The 22,229-nt window shown below is 38.9% G+C and overlaps 3 protein-coding genes across 3 annotated transcripts; all 3 read right to left on the bottom strand.

The window, feature by feature from the left end:
• Nucleotides 1–1,938: 1,938 nt before the first annotated feature.
• LOC105096174 (olfactory receptor 2D3) lies at nt 1,939–2,927 on the bottom strand. Its single transcript, XM_010988467.3, has one exon. The coding sequence runs from the start codon at nt 2,925–2,927 to the stop codon at nt 2,004–2,006; it is 924 nt and encodes a 307-aa protein (XP_010986769.3). The 3' UTR covers nt 1,939–2,003.
• A 5,039-nt stretch (nt 2,928–7,966) lies between these two features.
• On the bottom strand, nt 7,967–8,923 carry LOC105096179 (olfactory receptor 6B9). Its single transcript, XM_010988471.3, has one exon. The coding sequence runs from the start codon at nt 8,921–8,923 to the stop codon at nt 7,967–7,969; it is 957 nt and encodes a 318-aa protein (XP_010986773.3).
• Nucleotides 8,924–21,046: 12,123 nt separating this feature from the next.
• LOC105096180 (olfactory receptor 6B9) lies at nt 21,047–21,995 on the bottom strand. Its single transcript, XM_010988472.3, has one exon. It carries the CDS (start codon nt 21,993–21,995, stop codon nt 21,051–21,053), a length of 945 nt encoding a protein of 314 aa, XP_010986774.2. The 3' UTR covers nt 21,047–21,050.
• Between the last annotated feature and the right edge of the window lie 234 nt (nt 21,996–22,229).

The following is a 22,229-nucleotide window of genomic DNA, read 5'->3' as shown; positions in this document are numbered from 1 at the left end:
AGACTGAGGAGAGAAGACATTGTGAAGACAAAGGTAGAGATAGGAGTTACGGTACCACAAGACAAGGAACACCCAGCTCAGTACAAAACCTAGGAGAGGCAAGGAAGTGTCCTCTGCTAGAGCCATCTGAGGGATCCTAGTCTGCAGATACCTTGACTTCAGACTTCTGGCCTCCAGATTATGAATTCCTGCTGTTCTAAGCCACCAGGTTTGTGATAATTTGTTATGGTAGCCCTGGGAAACTAATACAAAGGCCCTACCACTCTGGCTTCTGCCTGTTTCTATGACCTCATTCATTGACACTCTTCCTGTCACTCATCAGCCTTCAAACACTCTGACCTTTGTCCTGATCTCAACAAACTTTCTCAATACAAGCCATTGGGATGCTATGTTCTCTCTGCCTAGACCCTCCTCCCTTAGATCTCTCTTTGGTTCTTTTTAACCTTCTGGTCACAGCACAATGTTAATTTCTCTAAGATGTAAGATGTCCTTTAACTGAAATGTCATCTTCTCAGGTCTTTCCTGACCAGCTGCTTAAATTTGCATTTCACCCTTCCTTACCTTTATTATCTCACAGCATTTATTACCATCACACATTATGTGTTTTACTTTATTAGTTTATTCATTTTTATCACCCTCTTCTAAAACACAAGTTCTATGGGGATAGACATTTTACACTTTGTTCATTGCTGTATATCCAGTATCTAGAAGGACTGTCAATATACATTTATTTAACAAATGAGTTAGATTTTCATTGGATGGGATGAGTCAGGAGGTATGTGCAAGCCTGGAAAATGAAAGACAAAGTAATGGAATGAGTGTGTTTGTGTCATGGGACTTAGGCCAGGAAGAATGGATAACCATGGGGGAAATGGGCAGGACTGTGACGGACCCCAGCTATATTTTCATGGCTCACAGACCCTGCAAACAGGCCAGGGGGTGGGGATTGGTAGTGTTCCCACAAACTAATGACATGTTGGGTCAATGTCATGTAATATCTGCAGTTAGACCTTGAGTTGGGGGCAGGGGGCAACAACAGTGGATTTTTCCCCTAAGCGAAGGGCAGTTTAACAGGCCAAACACTGGTTAGAAGCTACTGGTCTGTCACTGATGGTGCTTCTGCTCTAACAGAAGGTTACAGCAGTAGTTAGAAAAGACTAAAGGGATCATTTTTTCCCACAGAGCAATCTCCACCTTCTAGGATTGCTTCTCACACGTCAGCCATTCTCTCCCACTTCCCAGAAAGGAAGTGGGTACTGGCACAGTTATATCTGCAGAAGAGGATAGAGCCAGTAATGGTCTTTGGAGGGAAGCAGTGTGCGGTATATGCAAGCTATATCATATTTGCTGGAATATGAGAATCCCACACATTATTGTCTAGACCAAAAGCTCCCCCATGTGCAGTTGAATTGGCTATAGCAGTATTTTGGAAATATACAGGAAAAAATACACAGGAAATCTACAGGAAAAAAGAGAAGAAAACAAAATAAAAAACAAGGCTCTAGTATCAGCTTCAGGGTAAAAAATGACTGACATTTTGTCACTGGAAATGATAGAGTCTAGCATATTGATATCAGATAGGACTCTAAGATCTGTAAAAGACTGTAGATGATGTTAGCATTGGATGAGGCTGACAAGCAGCTGTGGAGTTTAGAACCAGAAGGTAATATCCCCAGGTGAATATGGACTAGTGATCCAATAACTTGGTGGAAACAAGATCCTGTTTTAAAATTTTATATGATATATAAATGTAATTAATATAATATTCTTGCCCCATAATAGTGTTTTGCTATTAAGTTATAACCACAGAGAATAATCTTGAGAAAGATACAGTTGACAAACATAAACACCCTAGATATATAAGAGCACCTGTATGACCCTTTCTGATGTATCAGCCTAAAGACACTTCAGAGAGAAAGCTGTTAAAGATGTTGAACCTCTTGGGAATATGTTTATCCCCACAATTGTATGGCAGTATAGAGATCGTTGCCTCCAAAGAGGCTCTATCTTCCAAATACTTTCCTAAATGCCTCCTTAACATCCTTGTTCCTTAGGCTATAAATGAATGGGTTCAACATAGATGTTACAACTGAGTAAAACACAGAGATCACCTTATCCCTCTGGTTCATTTTCTTGGAATTTGGACGCATATATGTAAATATGGTTGAGCCATAGAAGAAAACAACAACCATAAGATGAGAACCACAGGTAGAAAAGACCTTAAGCCTCCTCTCCCCTGCCTGTATCTGAATCACAGTGGAGATAATATTCCAGTAAGAGAAGAGGATGAGGGAGAGAGGACCAGGGAGGATCACCACTCCCATAGCAAAGATGGCCATCTCAGCTTTGTAGCTTTCTTCTGAAGCCAACTTCAAGAGGGCAGGAGGTTCACAAAAATAATGATTAATTATGTTCTGGCCATGGTATGAGAGAGAGAAAGTAAATGTGGTGTCTACTAAAGACACAAATGCTCCACTGGCCCAAGATCCTATGGTCAGTTGAACACAAACCCTCTGGGTCATGAGGGTGGAGTAGTGCAGGGGCTTGCAGACTGCTACATAGCAGTCATAGGACATTACTGCTAGGAGGGAACTCTCTGTGCACCCTGCTATTAGGAAAAAAATCATCTGAATTGAGCACCTAGCAAAGGAAATGGTCTTTCTTGTTACCAGCAAATGGAACAACATCTGGGGGACGATCGTTGTAGAGAAAAGGAGATCAGTAAATGACAGGTTTTTAAGGAAGAAGTACATTGGTGTATGAAGTCGAGAGTCAACGTAAATTAGCACTATGATGAGCAGATTCCCAAACACAGTCAGCAGGTAGATGATGAGAAATACTACAAACAGCAGGATCTGGGTCTGCTGACCTGAGGAAAATCCCAGCAAGATGAATTCAGTCAGATAGGTTTGGTTTTTTGTACCCATTGATGTGTGTTCCTGTCTACACATCCACATCAATAGAGCAATAAAAAACTGACTGCGGTTGAGCACCAAATCCTGAGGGTGTAGATCTCATTGGAAGAATAAATGTATTTGATTTTTAAAATTCTTGTAAATATTTGACTTGTGAATTTGTAAAATTCCCATCCCCATATTCCTCCCGAAGCTATCTAAAAATGAGCACTAACATATTATGTGAATTTGAAAAATATAAAGGGTTCTGCCTTTAGTAGAAAGCCCAGGTTTTTGTTTCTTCATAGTTTTCAGTCAGCAGACTTTCCTCTTTTATTCCATCAAGGAAGAGAACCAATAATAACCTTTTCTTTTGTGTTTCCTTATCATCCTTCCAAGTAGGAAGGGAATTTTAGGAGACCATTTTAGATCGTGTTGTAATCCACAGTCCTGGTCCTTTCTTCATTGGATCAGAGAACCTTGGCAGTGCCCAAGATTAAGGCATGATAGGACCTCATCCTCACAGAGCAGGACAGTGGAGACCAGACCAGACTTAGGCAGCACCTCACCCTCTGGAATTAGGGGGCCTACCCTTTGTGGAGACCGAATGCAGCCACAACTATGCCTGCATAGTTGCTTATCCAGTCAGCTGGAGAGGTGCATCAGTAGGAAATCAGGCACGGGTCCAGTGGTCTGCAGTCAGGCAGGAAACACTATTCAAAGTCTGTACAGTGCTGTACATCAGGAACAAGCAAGGAATAACCTGGCTGAATCCAAGCTCCTGGGGAAGGAGATTAGAGTTAGGGAAAGTAGCAGGGTCATCAGTAAATGGCTGGGAATCAGGGCTGGAGTCTGTTATTCCTGGGGAGGGTTGAAGTACTAGTCCTAGAACTGCCCTTTAGACTGAGGGAGATGTCAGAGCCAAAAGCCTGTCTGGAAGGGCCATCTTGGGATAAGGGGAAGTTGTAAGGGTTTGTTCTCACATCTAACTCTACATCTAGCTGGCAGGAGAGGACAAATGTGGTCTGATCAGTTGTGGCTGGACCACTGGCTCATGTGCTGCCAAGTAGGATTTGATTTGAAGACTACACATTTACAGTGAGATTTCTATTCATAAATAGCCATCCAGATGGAAATGAACATACTATTAGGGTCCACCAAACTTGTGGGACCAGGAAGGCAGAGTCAAGGAATAATCTGAGGAACTAGCAAAACTAAATGAGAAATTGCTTTCCTTTGGATATAATGTAAAGAGAATATGCAAGAGAATCTTTGATAAGTGCTACAACTTTAATAGCCCAAATAATCCATTACTGATCTCATTTCCTAATATTGTCTGATAAGCTCATTGTTTACTGTTTCATCATTGTGAGTTTCCATATGATGAACTGTGCATAATACATGTGTACAATTTGAGTTTTGAGGTATGTGTATAATACGATTTTTAAAATTAATTTATACATGATTGTTTTATAAGCCAGTCGCCCACAAATTCTTCAGTGTAGAAACCCTATCTCAATCCATATGACTGCATTTCCCAGAATATAGTAAGTTTTTAGGAAATGTTCACTGACTGGCTGAATTAGTAAATGAATAACTGAATGCATCCAGTAAGAGCAGAACCCTCTCATACACAATGGCACTGTCACAAATCTGCTTTTAAACTCTCCTAAACTCTAATAATCCCTGTTTAAAGCATAGTACAAAGCTTGTAAGACACAGCTGATGCTGGTCCAGCTTCATGTTCTCTTTGGAATGGGGAGATTCTGTGACGAACCAGGAGTAACACAGGGTGTGACCGCCTGGACCACTGGTGTAAGTGAGAGGGCACCAGTGGAGTTGTTCCTCTTCCAGTAGAAACAGGAACAGACCTTCAGTATGCACTCCTGTTCTGTCTCATTCTTACCCCTCAGAGGGAATATGCAATGTGGTAGCAGCCTGACAACTAGGTGCTGGGGCAGGGAGTCCCCACACACCCAACACCAGGACTCCTGAGCTCTGGCCCCTTCCCACCTCCCAGCCTGTGTTACAAGAAGCTCTGTCTTGTGTCCTAGGTATTTTGCTGTGAGTCCAGGGGGCATCACCCAGAGAGTGTGGGAAAAGTGAAAGGACAAGAACTCTGTGGAAACGAGGATGAAAAGTCAGAGCACAGGAAGGTTCTGGTAGTTGAAAAGGGGTAGCTAGTTTGAGAGACAATGGATCTTCTGATTTCTTGGGCTTTTTTGCACACAAACTGACCCTCCCATTAAGAGCCCAGTAGTAGATTCCTAAGGCCAAGAATTCTAGAGAAGAGAGAAAAAGAAAAATCTCTTCTCCCAAATAGACTGTGGATTGTAAAAATCAGGACAGGGCCCTTCTCCTAGGATAGACTTAAGTTGTCTGTTTCTGCAGAGACTTGATTCCTTCAGCATCTTCCTCCTTCTTACCTGGAAACCAGGGATGAGTTTATTCTAGAGATGGGGAACTTTGGGTAAATGGACCTGCCAGTGAGTCCAGCAGAGTAAGATCCAGAGATCCAAGCTGCAGATCCAGAGTTTGGTGCTGGATCCCCGTGATTCTTAGCCCTCTCCTCACAGCTGGCCATCACCTGGGCTTTTCTGTGGATTCCATTTCAACCTCTGGCTGTATTCTTGGTTGAATAGAACACTTATTTTTTAAACACCAATAGTGAATTGAATCATTTTCTTCCATGATCTTAAAAGATGAGGTCCTGGGAGATTATGCAAGTGGGATGTTCCCTAGGGTTCTTTTTGGGTATAGCTTACTCTATTATCTCTACACAATGAGATGTCATTGGATCTTCTTCTTTTTTTTTTTTTTCTTTGCTTGACAATTTTACTTTATTTATTTATTTATTTTTTAACATTTTTTAAATTGAGTTATAGTCATTTTACAATGTTGTGTCAAATTCCAGTGTAGAGCACAATTTTTCAGTTATACATGAACATGTATATATTCATTGTCACATTTTTTTCCTTTTTCAATGCCACTCTTCTGATTTTGAATAAAGTAACAGTTATAACTGGAGTATAATATTAAACATGTAATATTATTATAAAAATCTAATTATTAATTTAAAAATTTAAAAAATCTGAGTTGAGGGAAAAGTTCTCTACTTTTCTGCATGTTTTAAACATTGAAAAGTTAAAGTAAAAAAAAAAATTAAAACAAACATAATAAAAGAAAAACACACTGTTGTAGAGACAATAATTCCCTTGGAAAGCCAATTCATCAAGTAAAATAGAAGTTAGGACACAGTGGATTTATATAACAAATGATCTAAAGACTATATAGACAAATTTTAAATCAGGTGGTCCAAACCAGAAAAAAAGTCAGGTTATAAATATAGATGATAGTTGGGGTTATAATAACAAATAATACTAGGGCTGCTTAACTGAAATTAAAAAGCATTTTTAGAATAAAAATGAATCTTGTGAAATTTTTAAAAGGCATCAATTGCCTAATAGTGATTTAACAAAGGTTTTCAAACAGAAATAGATACAGCATAACACTGCCATTTTTTGATGAAAAGACTAGAAAATTCTAACATTGGAGTAAGAAATTATATGATTTAAGATAAGCCATCTTACATTATTTTGTGTTTATGTGAAGGCCATGGCCCATAACACTATTTTTTGACTAAAGAAAAATTGTATGTATTATTAGGAATTATACAATGGTGAAGCCAAAAGGACCGAAGGGTAGGAGAATGTAACAGGTTTGTGTAAGTTGGAAACTACCACAGTTTGTAAAATATATCTATTTAAAGCAGTCTCATCTGACCTTATATAAAAGCTTCATACGAAATGGGAAGACCATGCAGTTATAATGTAAATAAAGTCAAAACAAGGCAAATGTGGTATACAAATAAATAACCCAATTAAGACTTATAAAATGTGGCTTCCAAGGGTGTTAGGGTAAAACAGTATGCCTGTCATCCTTAAACTCTTGGCAAACGACCGTATTTCATTAATTCACTCATCCAGCATTGTTGCTGAGCCAGATGGAATCTCTCTATCATTTTATAATGGCTGAATGAAAATGTGTACTACTTCTGAGGATATAGGCCCACCATTCCAAAATCAAAAGAAAAACAAATGAGAAGAGAGATGTTCTGGGAAACTTGGGAAGGTCCTACACATCAGGCCAAGTAACACCTATGCAAAAGCACTTCTGTGGCCTCTTGTCAAGGCCAATGCTTGCTTTACCTGAAAAGAAGGGGGGCTTTAATGAATTGCCACTGGTTTTTCTTAGAGTCCTCAACTATAACATCCCCAAAATTATATACGTAGAAGTTCCAGTAAAGAAAGAGAACTAAAGCATGAAATTATATATTTTATAGATAAATAGAGTTTATCTCAGTTTGCAGTTTATTGGAACATCTACATTTATATATATTTCATATCATAAAATTATATATTACATTACATAATTTTATATTATAAAATGGTTCAACATATTATATATGTATGTGTGTGTGTATATGTGTGTATGTGTATGTATATATATACACATACATACATATATATACACATACATATATATATATATATATATATGAAATCTTGTTTTCTCTCTGCCATGACAAGGTTTGTATGCTCTCTATCTTACACTGTTTCTATTGGAGCCTGAGAGATGTTTGTCTCTCATATTTTCCTAAAGTTTAAAAAGAATTAAAATGAGATATCATCCAGGTCAGTTGATTATAGAGGAACCAGTCCCCTAAGCTCCTAGGAAGCAATAAACAGGTCATGAAATTGACTACAGCACAAAGATAGGGCTTTTAAAACAAAACAAATTCAAAATGGAAAAAATATCACCAATAGAACTCTAAAAACATTATTTCTAAATGTCTTCATAAAAATAAAATTATTTTATAACTATTTTACTAATACATGTCTCTTAGAGTTCTGATCATTTCACACATTGTCTTATAAAAGGAAGCATTTAATTAGGACCTGAAAGAAAAGGGGGTTTCCTTTGATATCTGGCTCCTTATCCCTTAATTATTGTGCTAAATCAGTATGTTTATAATTGCAAATGATGAAAAAAGAAGGAATAGCTCAGTCTCTTCAGCAAAAAGAATCTCTCAAGAGAAGGGCTCGGCCACTTGCCATGGTTTTCCTGATGGCATCTTTGACCTCCTTGTTCCTCAGGCAGTAGATGATGGGGTTGAGCATGGGAGTAAAGACTGCATAGATGGCTGAGATCAACTTGTTAGAATCAAATGAAGCAATGGCCCGAGGTCGGACATACATGAAGATCACAGCCGTGTAGAAGATGACCACCACTGTAAGGTGAGAGGCACAGGTGGAGAAGGCCTTCTGCTGCCCAGCGGCGGAGGGAATGTGCAGGATGGCAGAGACAATGAAGGCATAGGAAAGGACAGTGGCTGTGAGAGGAAACACAAGGATGACAATGGCTAGCACAAAGTCTACCAGCTCAGCCATGGAAAAGTCTGTGCAGGCCAGTTTGAGGATGGGGGAAACATCACAGAAAAAATGGTTCAAGATATTACTGCCGCAGAAGGCAACCTGGGAGATGAAGTATACCTTTGCCATGGAGACGGTGAAGCCACTCACCCAGGAACTGATGGTTAGCTGAACACAAAATCCTGTGGTCATCATGACTGGATAGTGAAGAGGCCAGCATATAGCCACATAACGGTCATAGGCCATGGCAGCCAAGAGCACACACTCAGTACAAGCGAGTGACATGAAGAAATAGAGCTGGGTCATGCATCCCAGGAAGGAGATAGTATTGGAACAAAGTAAGAATCCAGCCAGCATCTTGGGGACAGTGACAGATATATATGAGGTCTCCAGAAAGGACATGGTGCCCAGAAAATAGTACATGGGCTTGTGCAAGGACCCAGTGACCCATACAGTGAGGATGATGACTAAATTCTCCAACAGCACAAACAGGTAGGTGATGAGGAAGAGGAGGAACAGCAGAACTTGCAGCCAAGGGGAAGCAGGGAAGCCCACCAGGAGGAATTCACTGATATGGGTGATGTTTTCCTTCCACATGGTTAGGACATGAAAAGACAAAGGATTTAAGGATAGTAGCACCAAACTGAAGAGGGAAATTCACATTAGCAGCAAGGGATTAAACTTAATCCTAGTGCCATAATCTGGTCCCAGGATGCAATTTGGGAATCATGAGAGGCCGCAAGATCCTCTCCAGAAAATAGGGTATCAGAATAGGACCTGAAAACAAATCCACCCCCGATACAAAGCAGAGGATCTCAAAGCAAAATCATGAAGTCAGATTCAGGTTTCAGGCCTTTGGATCTGGGTCAGAAAGAGGTCTTCGGGAGTGCTAGATAGAAATCCTTTTCTTCTCAGCATATTCACAGATTTCAGGGGTAGCTGTTTGGTAGGAGACCATCGTGATTGGAAAAGTGCTGAGGATGGTCCAGGAAGCAGGGAAGTTCAAAATCTGGAGAAAATAAAATCAGAATATCAACTGGAAAAGACCCTCCTGACCAGAAGAATTGCTGACTCTGGTCTACTCCTTAGCTATGTTGTGTCTTCTGAAGACACTGGCAAAAGTGCTTAACAATTCAGTGCCTATTTTTAAGGCCATGGCGTAAAAAATTGAATGAAGGAACGTCTACCCTCTTAGAGTCATTATATACATTTTGATTTTTTAGATGGCTCCTAGGAACACTAATGATAATAGTTATATATATAATATATACAAAATAGTTTTACTTATGCATATATAATATTATATACACACATACATTGCTGGAAGAAGTGTTAATTCTATCTACTCACTGACTGAAACTCCTCCTCATTGTGGATAATTCTTGAGGACACGTTGCATTTAAGAAGCTGCGTTGGGAGTGAGAAGTCAGGAAATTCAACAACTCAGAAGGGTCCTGGGCTTCCCAGGGCACAGTATATAATCGGAGGAGAGAACTGAAATTTAAAAACACTTCCATCCTAAGTTGAGATAAAAGAAAGAGAAAAGTAGAAATAAAAGTTGGCTTGAGATTATAAATAAAATCATTCTAAAGAAAGAAACATACTTTTCAAGGAGACCAAGCAAGACAACCTGGAAAGGGAAAGGCAGAATTCAGGGACCTGAAATGAAAGAAGAATAAGATGTGAAATTTCCTAGATGTTTAGTAATTATTTCTGATTTATATCTACTCTGTGGCCTAAAAGCCCCAGATCTCCAATAAAGTAATTGGTTATATATGTTGGAAAAATTACCACAGTGAAATGAACTCAAATGTGACATCTTTCTCTACTAAAAAGCATTATCATTTAATTAATTTTAACAACTCTCTCAGGGAAGTCATTTTTGCCCAGGAGGTATGACACAGTATGGAAGCACAGCCTAAATCTTACCAATTACATAACAAGATTGTGAAGGAATTTTTACATAGGAATGCACCCTCACTTGTGTCTGCTATTTTAGGAATCATAGAAAACAAAAGAGTAACATAACAAGAGACTCAACATGGACAAAAGAAGCCCCAGCATTCGGAGTGTAAAGGATTAAGGAAACTGGAGACCAGTGAGACAAGTACTTGGAAGACCTGAAGTCTAGTCCATGATTTATCTCTTAATAACTTTATAATCTGGAGCAAACCTCAGTTTGCCTAAACTTTAATTCCTTTAAGAGTGAAAAAAAAAGTTGTAATACTAAAACATTCAACAAATTATGCATGCTGATAATTTATAGAATCGTTAGTGGTTAAGATAAAGATCTAACGCATACTCATTGGAGGTTTGGCCCCACCCTGCATTTTGAAAATATAAAGATGAAAAGGTCAGATTTCCCCATTCAAAGTCTTGAGGAGAAAAAACAAGTAAACAAGCTATTACAGTTTTTTCTCCTCAAGACTTTGATGCTCTTCACCCTACCCCTCATTGACCCTCATATGTATCTAAATCTGTATGAGCTTCCCCACTGTATAGTGACCTCTGATCCAGCCACTGACCTGGTATGGCTCACCCAGTCACTGTTTCCTAACTTTGAAGGTCTTTATTAGGAAAAGAGTGTTGGCTCAGTCAGGGGTGGGACTCACCTGCTGAATCAAAGGAATAGATTGATATATATCACTTGGAAGATGCTACAGGTGGGAAATAGGTTTTCTCAAGAAGGAAGTGGAAGTTTGATGAGAACTAGGGGAATGGGACAAATAACGGGAGGCAGTTTGTGCAGTTCAGGTGGAAGGTAGATGGAAAGGAAAGTCAAAAGTTCAAGTCTTGATAATCATATTGCATAAAGTAAGTCAGACAAAGAAAGACATCTCATATGATATCACTTATATGTGGAATCTAAAAAAGATGATACAAATTCTATTTACAAACAAAAACAGATTCATGGACATAGAAAATAAACTGATTACCAAAGGAGAAAGAGCTGGGAGGGGTAAACTAGGGGCTGGGGATTAATGGACACATATTACTGTATATATAAAATAAACAAGGACCTGCTGAATAGCACAGGGAACTATATTCAATTTCTTGTAATAACACAATGGAAAAGAATCTGAAAAGCAAACAAATATATGTATGTATATGTATAACTGAATCGCTTTGCTGTACACCTGAAACTAACCCTGCAAAATCAACTACACTTCAGGAAACATTTTTTTTTAAAGCTCTCATCACAAGAAAAAGAAAATAAAGGTTCAAGTCTCAGCAGAGATATAGTGAGCCCGCACTGCAGGGGGCTAAGACCCATACAGACTCTGGCAAGGTCTGTTGTCCATTCAAGACAACATGTATAGACATTAAATAGTATTGCCCTCTCCAGACTGAGTAATCTTGCTAAAATATAAATATGAACATGTGACTTTCCAGCTCAAACCCTTCAGTGATTATACTGTACATCTGAACTCCTCATGTTGCATAGCAGGTCCCTCATGATCTGACTCCCACATCCCTCGTATCCTAATATTCCTCAGCTACTCAACCCAAGCTCAAGCCACACTGAGGAATTTAAAGTTGTTCAGTACAATATCCTCCTTCAAGACTCTATGCAGTTGCACATACTCTGTCTTCTATCTGAAATTCTTTCTAACTCTTGCCACCTGGCAAATGCCTACTTAACCATCCCTAACCACCCTTTGCTATCACCATCTCCTTCCCATCACCCCAGCTATCTGGTTTTATAATATTTTGGACCTAAAAGCATCATATCATGATAACATGTATTATTTTGTTTACCTGTCACCACTACTAGATTTATGAGCTCCCTGAAAATACCAAATTTATCCTATTTTTAGCTTGTTTATCTTTTTATCTCTAATGTTTAGCTCAGTTCTTGATGCATGGTTGGCACTCAGTAAGCAAATAACTTGTGATGTTTAATTGACCAGATGTCTCACCGTAATGCATTCTGTTATTCCTCTTGAGGAATCTTACTGAAGTAGGTCATCTTAGTTGAGTCTGGCTTGGAGACCTTGATTCCATTGTCCAGTAATTCAACCCGTGGAGAGGTATTCATAGAATATGCCCTGTGCTACCACTGTGAGTCTTTGCCTCTTCACTTTGGGGCTTGAAGATAGAGGACAGAAAGGAAAGAGGCTGGAAAAAGGAAAAAGAAGTAAAGGAGCGGCTCTGGAATAACCTGATCTAAATCCTTGAAAATTGCTTCTCTGAGAAACTTAAGAATTCGATGACTTTGTAATTCTTCTCACCTGGGAAAGATTCTAGGGTCCAGGTGGATTATACAGAAACTAAAAATTATTCTTCTATATAATTCAAGGAAAAGGCAACTTCACCTCAAATTCATATTTGTGGTACAACATTTAAATTCAAAAATTAAAAGTTACTTCTGAGTCTGTTGGATGCCCTGTTGGACGATAAGAATCCAAGGTGGGAGAGGTTTTTTTTTTCTGTTTTATAGATTTTTTTTCTCTGTATATATTCAGTGTGTATCTCTTCCCACTCCTCTCTTCTTTCTCTTGTTCTATTTCTCTGCCACTGAACTTGGGCTGGCTTTGTATGTTGACTCCTCCCACAGACCTCATTCAGACAGAACTTAGAACTGTACAGTTCCAGGATGCAATAAACCCACTGCTCGGTAGAAACAACTGTCCTTTAAAAGACACATCCTTGGGGACCTTGTTCACAAACGCTGCAGGATTTTCAAAAGCAACAATGACAAAGAAGTTAGAGAAATTTCCCCTAGTGACCTCCAAGGGTCAACAGAGAAGGTGCCAAATAATTATCAGTTGGAGAAACAGAGCAGCAACAGCTTTATGGCAAATCAACCTGGGGACTGATCCTAACTCTAGCCCTAACCCTTTATTTTCCTTCCACTCTGCTTGTCCAGGAAGTAATAATTACCCATGACCTATTACTTTAAGGCATTAATATTATTTGGGAGGGTGTTGGTGAGAGGATCAAAATATACAAAAGAGGATTTAACAGTGTTAATAGTACATACTAAGCTCTAGGGAGAAGAACAACTTTCTCTCCATTTCCCCCACTCAAAAGACAAGTATTCGTAAACATCAAAGACAAACAATTGAACATGGGCCTAGGAAATCAAGCTGCAGTTGGTAAAGCAAATTTAGAAGTGGCCAGCTATGCTTCTTTTATCTGTTAAGGAAACATCTGTTGCCTTGGCTCTTCCTTTTGGGTTGTTTTACATTGTTCTTCTCTTTCATATCTCATGTGAATAGTTATTGAGAATAACCTGAGGAAGAGGTATGGCAGGAGAAAAATCCATTCTTAGAAATCCAAGAAGAAAATAAGCAAGGATCCAAAGCAAAGGAGGGCAGGAGACAAGGCCACGGGCACATGGAAAAGGCAGCTGATGGCATCTCTGCTGTAAACCTCCTCTTTCCTCTAATTTCGTCTTTCCCTGTCTCCATTTACCATTAGAGTGATAAGATCTTGAGGGCGGTGATTAGATGGTGGGTCTAGGGGAAAGTACAAGGAGACTGCCCAGGCTTTTCAAAGTCTAGGAGTTAGGCCAGAGGAACAAGAAATGACCTTATGTCTCAGGTCTGGTCCAGGCCTGCTCACCAATTAGGAGACTGAGGACACAGATCTAACGTGTGACAGAATGAGTCTTTGCCTGCACCACCCCCTCTGTGTATATCTCACTTTTTAAAATTATTTTTGGGTGAGGTAATTAGTTTTATTTATTTATTTATTTAGTTGTTATTTTTTTAATGGAGGTACTGGGAATTGAACACTGGACCTCATACATGCTAAGCACACTCTACCACTGAGCTATACCCCTCCCCTACCATATCACTCTTTGAAAATTGTAAGTGTGGTAGCTGCAGATAAAGGTTATTGTCCAATATTTGGGGATATTCTTAGTTCCCTCTTAAATAATTTTCTATCAGAGAAAAGATTAACAAATGTAAGTATGCTGATCAGTAGAATTTTGGTGCCATCTTTACAGCATTCATGTGAACACATTTTTTTGCACTCAAATTCATGAGCAAGAACAAAAGTAAATTTTTTATTTGTGAATTTATTTTTATAAATACACATAGTGAGTTGTAAATAGCATGTCAATTTATTCATTCAGTTAATGCCTTTTAGTAAAAATAAAATTAGGTGAAATAATTATAAAATTCAACAGGAAAATATTTATTACTGTACTTATATCATTCATATGATGTAGGGATTTAAAAAATACAAGTTATTTTTACATGTATGCCCAGAAAGAACTCTGCTTCTCAATATTCAGAAGATTTACTGATTTGGTTAATTTGATTATCAATAGCTGAAATATTGGAATTCTAGGATAATTCCAGGTACTTTAGGGACTAATAAAACTATGCACTCAATCTCTCAAGCCAGAAACCTTTCAATGATTCTAAATGTAAATCCTTTATCCAGTCATCTGTTGATGGACATTTAGGCTGTCTCCATGTCTTGGCTATTGTAAATAGAGCTGCTATGAACATTGGGGTGCAGGTGTCTTTTAGATGTAGGGTTCCTTCTGTATATATGTCCAGGAGTGGGATTCCTGGGTCATATGGTAAGTCTACTCCTAGTCTTTTGAGGAATCTCCATACTGTTTTCCACAGTGGCTGCACCAAACTGCATTCCCACCAGCAGTGTAGGAGGGTTCCCTTTTCTCCACAGCCTCTCCAGCATTTGCCATTTGTGAATTTTTGAATGATGGCCATTCTGACTGGTGTGAGGTGATACCTCATCATAGTTTTGATTTGCATTTCTCTAATAATTAGTGATATTGAACATTTTTTCATGTGCCTATTTATCATTTGTATTTCTTCCTTGGAGAATTGCTTGTTTAGGTCTTCTGCCCATTTTTGGATTGGGTTGTTTGTTTTTTTCTTATTAAGTTGTATGAGCTGCTTATGTATTCTGGAGATCAAGCCTTTGTCGGTTTCATTTGCAAAAATTTTCTCCCATTCCGTAGGTTGTCTTTTTGTTTTACTTATGGTTTCCTTTACTGTGCAGAAGCTTGTAAGTGTAATTAGGGCCCATTTATTTATTCTTGCTTTTATTTCTATTGCTTGGGTAGACTGCCTTAGGAGAACATTTTTGAGATGTATGTCAGATAATTTTTGTATTTTCTCCTAGGAGGTTTATTGTATCTTGTCTTATGTTTAAGTCTTTGATCCATTTTAAGTTTATTTTTGTGTATGGTGTAAGGGAGTGTTCTAGCTTCACTGCTTTACATGCTGCTGTTCAGTTTTCCCAACACCATTTGCTGAAGAGACTGTCTTTATTCCATTGTATATTCTTGCCTCCTTTGTTGAAGATTAGTTGACCAAAAGTTTGTGGGTTCATTTCTGGGCTCTCTATTCTGTTCCATTGGTCTATATGTCTGGATAAATAAGATGTGGTATATTTATACAATGGAATGCTATTCAGCCATAAAAAATGACAACATAATGCCATTTGCAGCAACATGGATGTTCCTGGAGAATGTCATTCTAAGTGAAGTAAGCCAGAAAGAGAAAGAAAAATACCATATGAGATCGCTCACATGTGGAATCTAAAACAAAACAAAACAAAACAAAACATAAATACAAAACAGAAATAGACTCATAGACATAGAAAACAAACTTGTGGTTGCCAAAGGGGAGGGGGCTGGGAAGGGATAGACTGGGATTTAAAAATGTAGAATAGATAAACAAGATTATACTGTATAGCACAGGGAAATATATACAAGATCTTACGGTAGCTCACAGAGAAAGAAATGTGATAATGAATATATATATGTTCATGTACAACTGAAAAATTGTGCTCTACACTGGACACAACACTGTAAAATGATTATAGCTCAATAAAAAAATGTTATAAATAAATAAATAAATAAATAAATCCTTTAACTCAAAACACCCCTGTGAACCAAATGACTAAGGCCATCCCTATATTTTAAAAATTCAAGGATTGCCATTGGTAGGGCTGTAGGGACTTCTGTGAATACATAAGAGCAAGAACAACTCTTTGCAGGAAACTGAGACTAACATGAATAAGTCGTGTGCCTGCCATGTTCTAAAGACTTCACATATGTTATCTAATCTAACACTTCCAGCAGCTCTATAAAATGTATTATTATTCCCAGTTTCCAAATAAGGAAATCAAATTTCTAAATAAATAAACAATTTTCTCAGGGTGATTGCATCAGTCAGTGTTGTGTTACAAATAATAGAAGTCACCTTAGCTAGTTTAAGCAGAAAGAGAGTTTGTAAAATCATTGTGAGGGCTGGGTTCGGGGGTTTGGGCTGAAACCCAGGAACAACTTTCAACCTCCAGACCCCCTTGTCTCAACAACAATAGAGCAAGTGGCTGCTGTGACTGCTGCTTCCTCTCCAGGGCTGATGCACCAGAATCTGCTGGTTCCAGGACTTTAGCCGTAATCCACACCAGCTCAGTGGATATCCCGCAGCCTGCCTCCCTCTGCATGTGATTTATGTGTGAATCAATGTGTCATATAAATGCAACATACAGGAGCCAACCTAAACATGAATGAAAGCCCAATAACTGTAGTTTTAAGCTTTCCAGCCTTAGCATGTTAGAAAATATTGAAATGGATATGAAGAACTAATGCATGATGTTTGCCTCAGTCTAAAAAAGAGTTGGAGGAGAACAGAATGTTTAAAACTTGGAACTATGCCAGAAAATTTGAACGGTATGGAAGTATGAGATACATTCAGGTAGGGATTTATTCCTTAAATTTTTATTGATCACTGAATACATGATCATTTTTAGTAATTGTGAGTCATAAAGAAACTTACAATCAAGTATGGGAAATAATATGTGTATTTGAATCATTGTCAGTATAAGACAAAGTCTAAAGAGTGTTATAACCAAGATATCATCACCTTGAACAGAATGTAAGCCGAGGTAGAGGTCATTTCTTCCCAACAGGCATGGGGACAAATCAGCACAAGCTGGAAGTTGAAAAAAACAGAAGTGTCATAGAAGACTTCAGACTCCAGCTGAGTTTTAAAGATATTATGAGCAGTACTGTACTTTGTATTTTGTTGGATAATACAGCAGTATATGTCAAATGCTGCACCAGGTGCCTTCACGTGTATTCATTTTCATTTAATCCTCATACCAACTTTTGACCCACATTTCACAAATGAGGAAACTGAATCTCAAAGAAATTAAAGTCCTGTAGAAAAGAAACTATGATTACCAAACTAAGGGTGAGAAATGATAAATTAGGGGGTGGGGATTAATAGACACATGTTACTATATATAAAATAGATAAACAACAAGGAGCTACTGTATAGCACAGGGAACTATATTCAATTTCTTGCTATATAATATAATGGAAAAGAATCTGAAATTTAAAAAAAAATGTGTACGTCTATGTATAACTAAATCACTTTGCTCTATACCTTAAATTAACATTGTAAATCAACTGCACTTCAGTAAAAAAATTTTTTTAAAAAGTGAACCACAGTTAACTTTTTTTAAATGGAAAAAAACTAAAAAAGAAACTGAAAAACAAAGCTAACAGTTGGTAATGCCAGAGTTTTGAGCTAAATATTTGCTTCACAAGACCATCTACTTTCCCAATATTTTGCCACTTACCCAATTGCCAGTGAGGCTGTTTTAAAAGCCTAGTTATGTTTTTATTAGAAGATAGTAAACCTGAGTGAGTAAAAGAGAAGCACCTGGGAAAATATATAAAATATATTGGGGTAGTTCTTCTACAGATCTTATAGTCTTATTTACTCCGATAAGAGAAGAAATGCAACCTAAAAGGGGAAAAGAGAAGGAGTAGTTCTGGGCAGTAAACTAACTTAAACCTGGGGGGTGGGAAATAGACAGTAACCAGCACAGGCGCCTACAGTGTCAGGGACTGTGGCCGATAATGTAGATTGAAGGATGCATAAGGTTAGTTTTCTGCCCTAGAGAAACTCACAACCTACCGATACTCAAACACAAACTTCCGTCAATTGTTCAGAATGAAAAGATGCTACAATGAAGGCCAAGTATTGAAAGTTGATTCCCCTTGTCGCTGCCTCACTCGTGACTGCCTGACTGCCTGACTGCCGTTCACCTGGTAGAAATGCAACAAGGGGAAGTTCTAGTGAAGGAGCAGCAAACAAACTAACTCCCTGATGCTAAAACTGTTTGCTGATTTCTTTTGACTAAGAAATCCTGCAATTTGGTTTCTCTCCCTTACTGCTTTTGTACTAAACAACTCCCAAACTTTTCCCTTACATTCCTTAGACAATAGCTTTAACCCAGGGGCTATGCTCCAGGAAGGAGGTAATGGGCCGATCATTTCCTCCCTGCACCAGGAAGATGATCGAGGTTAAGAGGAATGTAGCACCCTGTAAAACGCCCTGATGCTTAAAACCTTTTCTGTTCCATCCAGTTTTTCTAATAAAACCTCAAGACCCCAACCCCAAGGCGGACTCAGTCTCTGAGGCATTAGCCTGAGGTGATTCTCCTCTGCCTGGCAAAGCAGTACAGCTGTTCTCTTTGGATTCTCCCAAACTGCCTCCAAGTCTCAGTCCATCTTTGGGGCACAGAGGCTGGTTTTGCAGCAACACTAGTACTTGCAGAAACTGAAACTGCCTCTGCAGAATTGATGACGCATCCATAAACCTATACAGTAAGAGGAAATTCACAGGCTGGTAAGATTTGGGTCGGTAAACATGACGCTACTTCCTTGCATGATCCCTTCTTCATTATGTCACTCTGTGTTAATGATCTTTGAGTGTGTTTGAGTGTGCCGTTGTCTTCACGCTTGGCCTTTTCCCAGTTTGCAACACCTGATCATTAGTACTGTCCACCATTTTTCATCTGGCTGATTCCTTCAAGTGTTAGTCTACATGCTACTTCTGCTGGAGCATTTTCTCTGATCATCCTGGGTCTACCCATTATTTGCCTCCATAGAACCCTGCACTCACGTCATCACACTTACTGACACTGAAGGTAATTGCGCCTTCATCTTCTCTACTCATCTCTGAGCTGTTTGAAGGAAGAATCCGTGTCTGTTTTTGCAGTTGTTGTTGACCATTTTAGGGGCTCAAGAAACAGTGAATGAATGAATGAAGTTAAGAAAGTTTGGAATTTGCAGATATTAATTACTATATACAAAACAGATAAACAAGTTCCTACTGTATAGCACAGGGAACTATGTTTGACACCTTGTAATAGCCTACGATGAAGAAGAATATAGAAAGGTATATATATATATAATTGAATCACTATGCTGTACACCAGAAATTAACACAACATTGTAAATCAACTATCAAATACAACAATAAAAAAGATAAGAATTAATATAGTATAATTATTGAGTCCACTGGGACTAATATCAGAATGGATGTTTCATATTGGAGATCAGTAAAAAAAAATTAGGTTGAGTTGGTGTAGGTGGGGAAAAGATTAGGTATTATTGAGTTTCATTAATGCTAGAGTGATTCTAAAATAATAATAGAATGAGTAAGTCCTATTTAATTCAAATTGAGAATTCTTAAGTAGCAGAGTAACAATATATGAGTAGCAATATACAAGAAAGTTTAGTCCAGGAATGTTGAATAACATATCAAGGGGGGCTTAGGTCAAAATTAGAAGACCAACTTTAGACTCCAACTTCAAATGGACAAGGTATAGCATCAAGGTAGCTCTTTCTGATTATTTCTTTCATATTTTAGTCTCAGTTTGCTCAATTTTGTAGAATTCTCCTTGGTGTTCTATATTTTCCTACCTGGTCAGCAGAGTCCCCCAGTGGTATCTACTACTTGCGGTTGTCTTAGAAAATTTTGCATTTGTTTTTCACCTAACTTGTATGTAGGATGTATGCCATATACTGATGTTTTGAGGGTTTCAGCTCAGGCAAACACTGATGTAATGATATCCCATGACTTTGGTTTTACTAGTCATGGTATAGCATGAAAGTCCATAAGAATCTAAGATCCCAAAAGAGAGTGTCTCAAGACACATATCAATTGCAAAATTTGCAGTAATATTGATTCTTTCATATCTCATGAAACCAATCCCACCCCTGTAATGAGGCTAAAATTGGGAGAGAACTGGGAAATGCTCAACATTATTATGAATATCAGTAATAGTCCATCATCACCAACCCAGTGTAATCACAAACAGCACTGTCATCACCATCACTACCTCACCATTATCATTTATCATCACAGCTACACGTATCTTATGTACTGAATGGCTCATTCCTTCCAGACATCAATGCTTGTTGACAAAAGTATCCCTTAGAGCTGTTATCACAGACTCTTAGATACAGTCTGGTACAGTGGGTTATAAAGTTAGACTCTCTGGGTTCATTAATAGCTTTTATATTTTAATACAGTGTGCAATCTTGGATGACTGATTTAAATCTCTGTGTGTTTCAGTTTCCTGATCTTTAAAATCAAGTAATTAAACATAACTAATTCATACAGGTGTTATGAGAATAGTTTATTAGGTATAAAGGGCTAATAACACCATTTTACATATGTTAACATTTACTATTACTCTCTCAAAGAATTTATTAAATTGTATAGAGTGCACATTAAATGTATTTCGGATTAAAGTGATACATAATGTGTACTCAATTTTTGTCTTTCAAAATGTGTTTCAATTTTTAATTTTTTTTTGGTCTTTTTAAATGCTGTGATTGCTTTAAGACTCCAGATCTATTGCCCAAGCAAATATGCACAAGCACGATAAGTGTCCTGGGAAGGACATCCTTGCTGGGCAGGAGGGCTCAGCTGAGCAGAAGGCACTGGCCAACCCCCACAGTCTTTCTGATAGCACTCTTGACTTCCTGGTTCCTCAGACAGTAGATGAACGGATTTAGCATGGGTGTGAGGACTGCATACACGGCTGAGATGAGTTTGTTGGAGTTAAACGATGAGATAGCTCTGGGCCGAACATACATGAAAATCATGGCTGTGTAATAAATCACGACGACAGTGAGGTGGGACGCACAGGTGGAGAAGGCCTTCTTCCTTCCCTGGGTGGAGGGTATGTGCAGGATGGTGGAGACGATGTAGACGTAGGAGAGGATGGTGGTGGTGAGAGGGAAGACAAGAATGACAATAGCCAAGGCAAAGTCCACCAGCTCAGCCGTGGACATGTCTTTGCAGGCCAGCTTGAGGATTGGTGAGATGTCATAGAAAAAGTGGTTCATGATATTGGAGCCACAAAAGGCAACATGTGAAATGAAATAGACCTTGATCACAGAGACCATGAAACCACTCACATAGGAGACAGCCACCAGCCGCACACAGTAAGCTGTGGTCATGATGACCGTGTATTGGAGAGGGTGGCAGATGGCCACATAGCGGTCATAGGCCATGGCTGCCAGGAGCACACACTCCGTGCACGCGAGCGAGATAAAGAAGTAGAGCTGGGTCATGCACCCTGTGAAGAAGATGCGCCGTCTCTGCAGGAGGAAGCCGTCCAGCATCTTGGGGACTGTGACGGAGACATACCAGACCTCCAGGAAGGACAAGCTACTCAGGAAATAGTACATGGGCTTATGGAGGGAGCCAGTGGCCCAGACAGTGAGCATGATGACAAGATTCTCTAGGACCACCAGCAGGTAGACCACAAGGAAGAGGAAAAAGAGCAGGACCTGCAGCCAGGGGGCGGTGGGGAAGCCCACCAGGATGAACTCACTGAGCACAGTGATGTTTCTCCCCAGCATGACTGAGGGCGCTGGGAGGTATTGAAGTCCTCTACGACAACGTCACAAATAGTGAAGATGACTATGGCATCAGATAGGAGACCAAAATAAGGTTGTAAATCAGTCTTTCCTGGGAATCTTTAAATGTGAGGAACACATTTTGATCAAAAACTTTTTCTGTGTTTTTTATGAAAGTCTCCCAGAATCTAAGTGCACTCCCATCCCTACCTCTCACTCACCTGATGGAATATTTGG

This window comes from Camelus dromedarius, chromosome 12 (assembly GCF_036321535.1).
Source record: "Camelus dromedarius isolate mCamDro1 chromosome 12, mCamDro1.pat, whole genome shotgun sequence".
In the NCBI taxonomy this organism is placed as follows: Eukaryota; Metazoa; Chordata; class Mammalia; order Artiodactyla; family Camelidae; genus Camelus; species Camelus dromedarius.
This window is presented reverse-complemented; position numbering and strand designations above follow the sequence as displayed.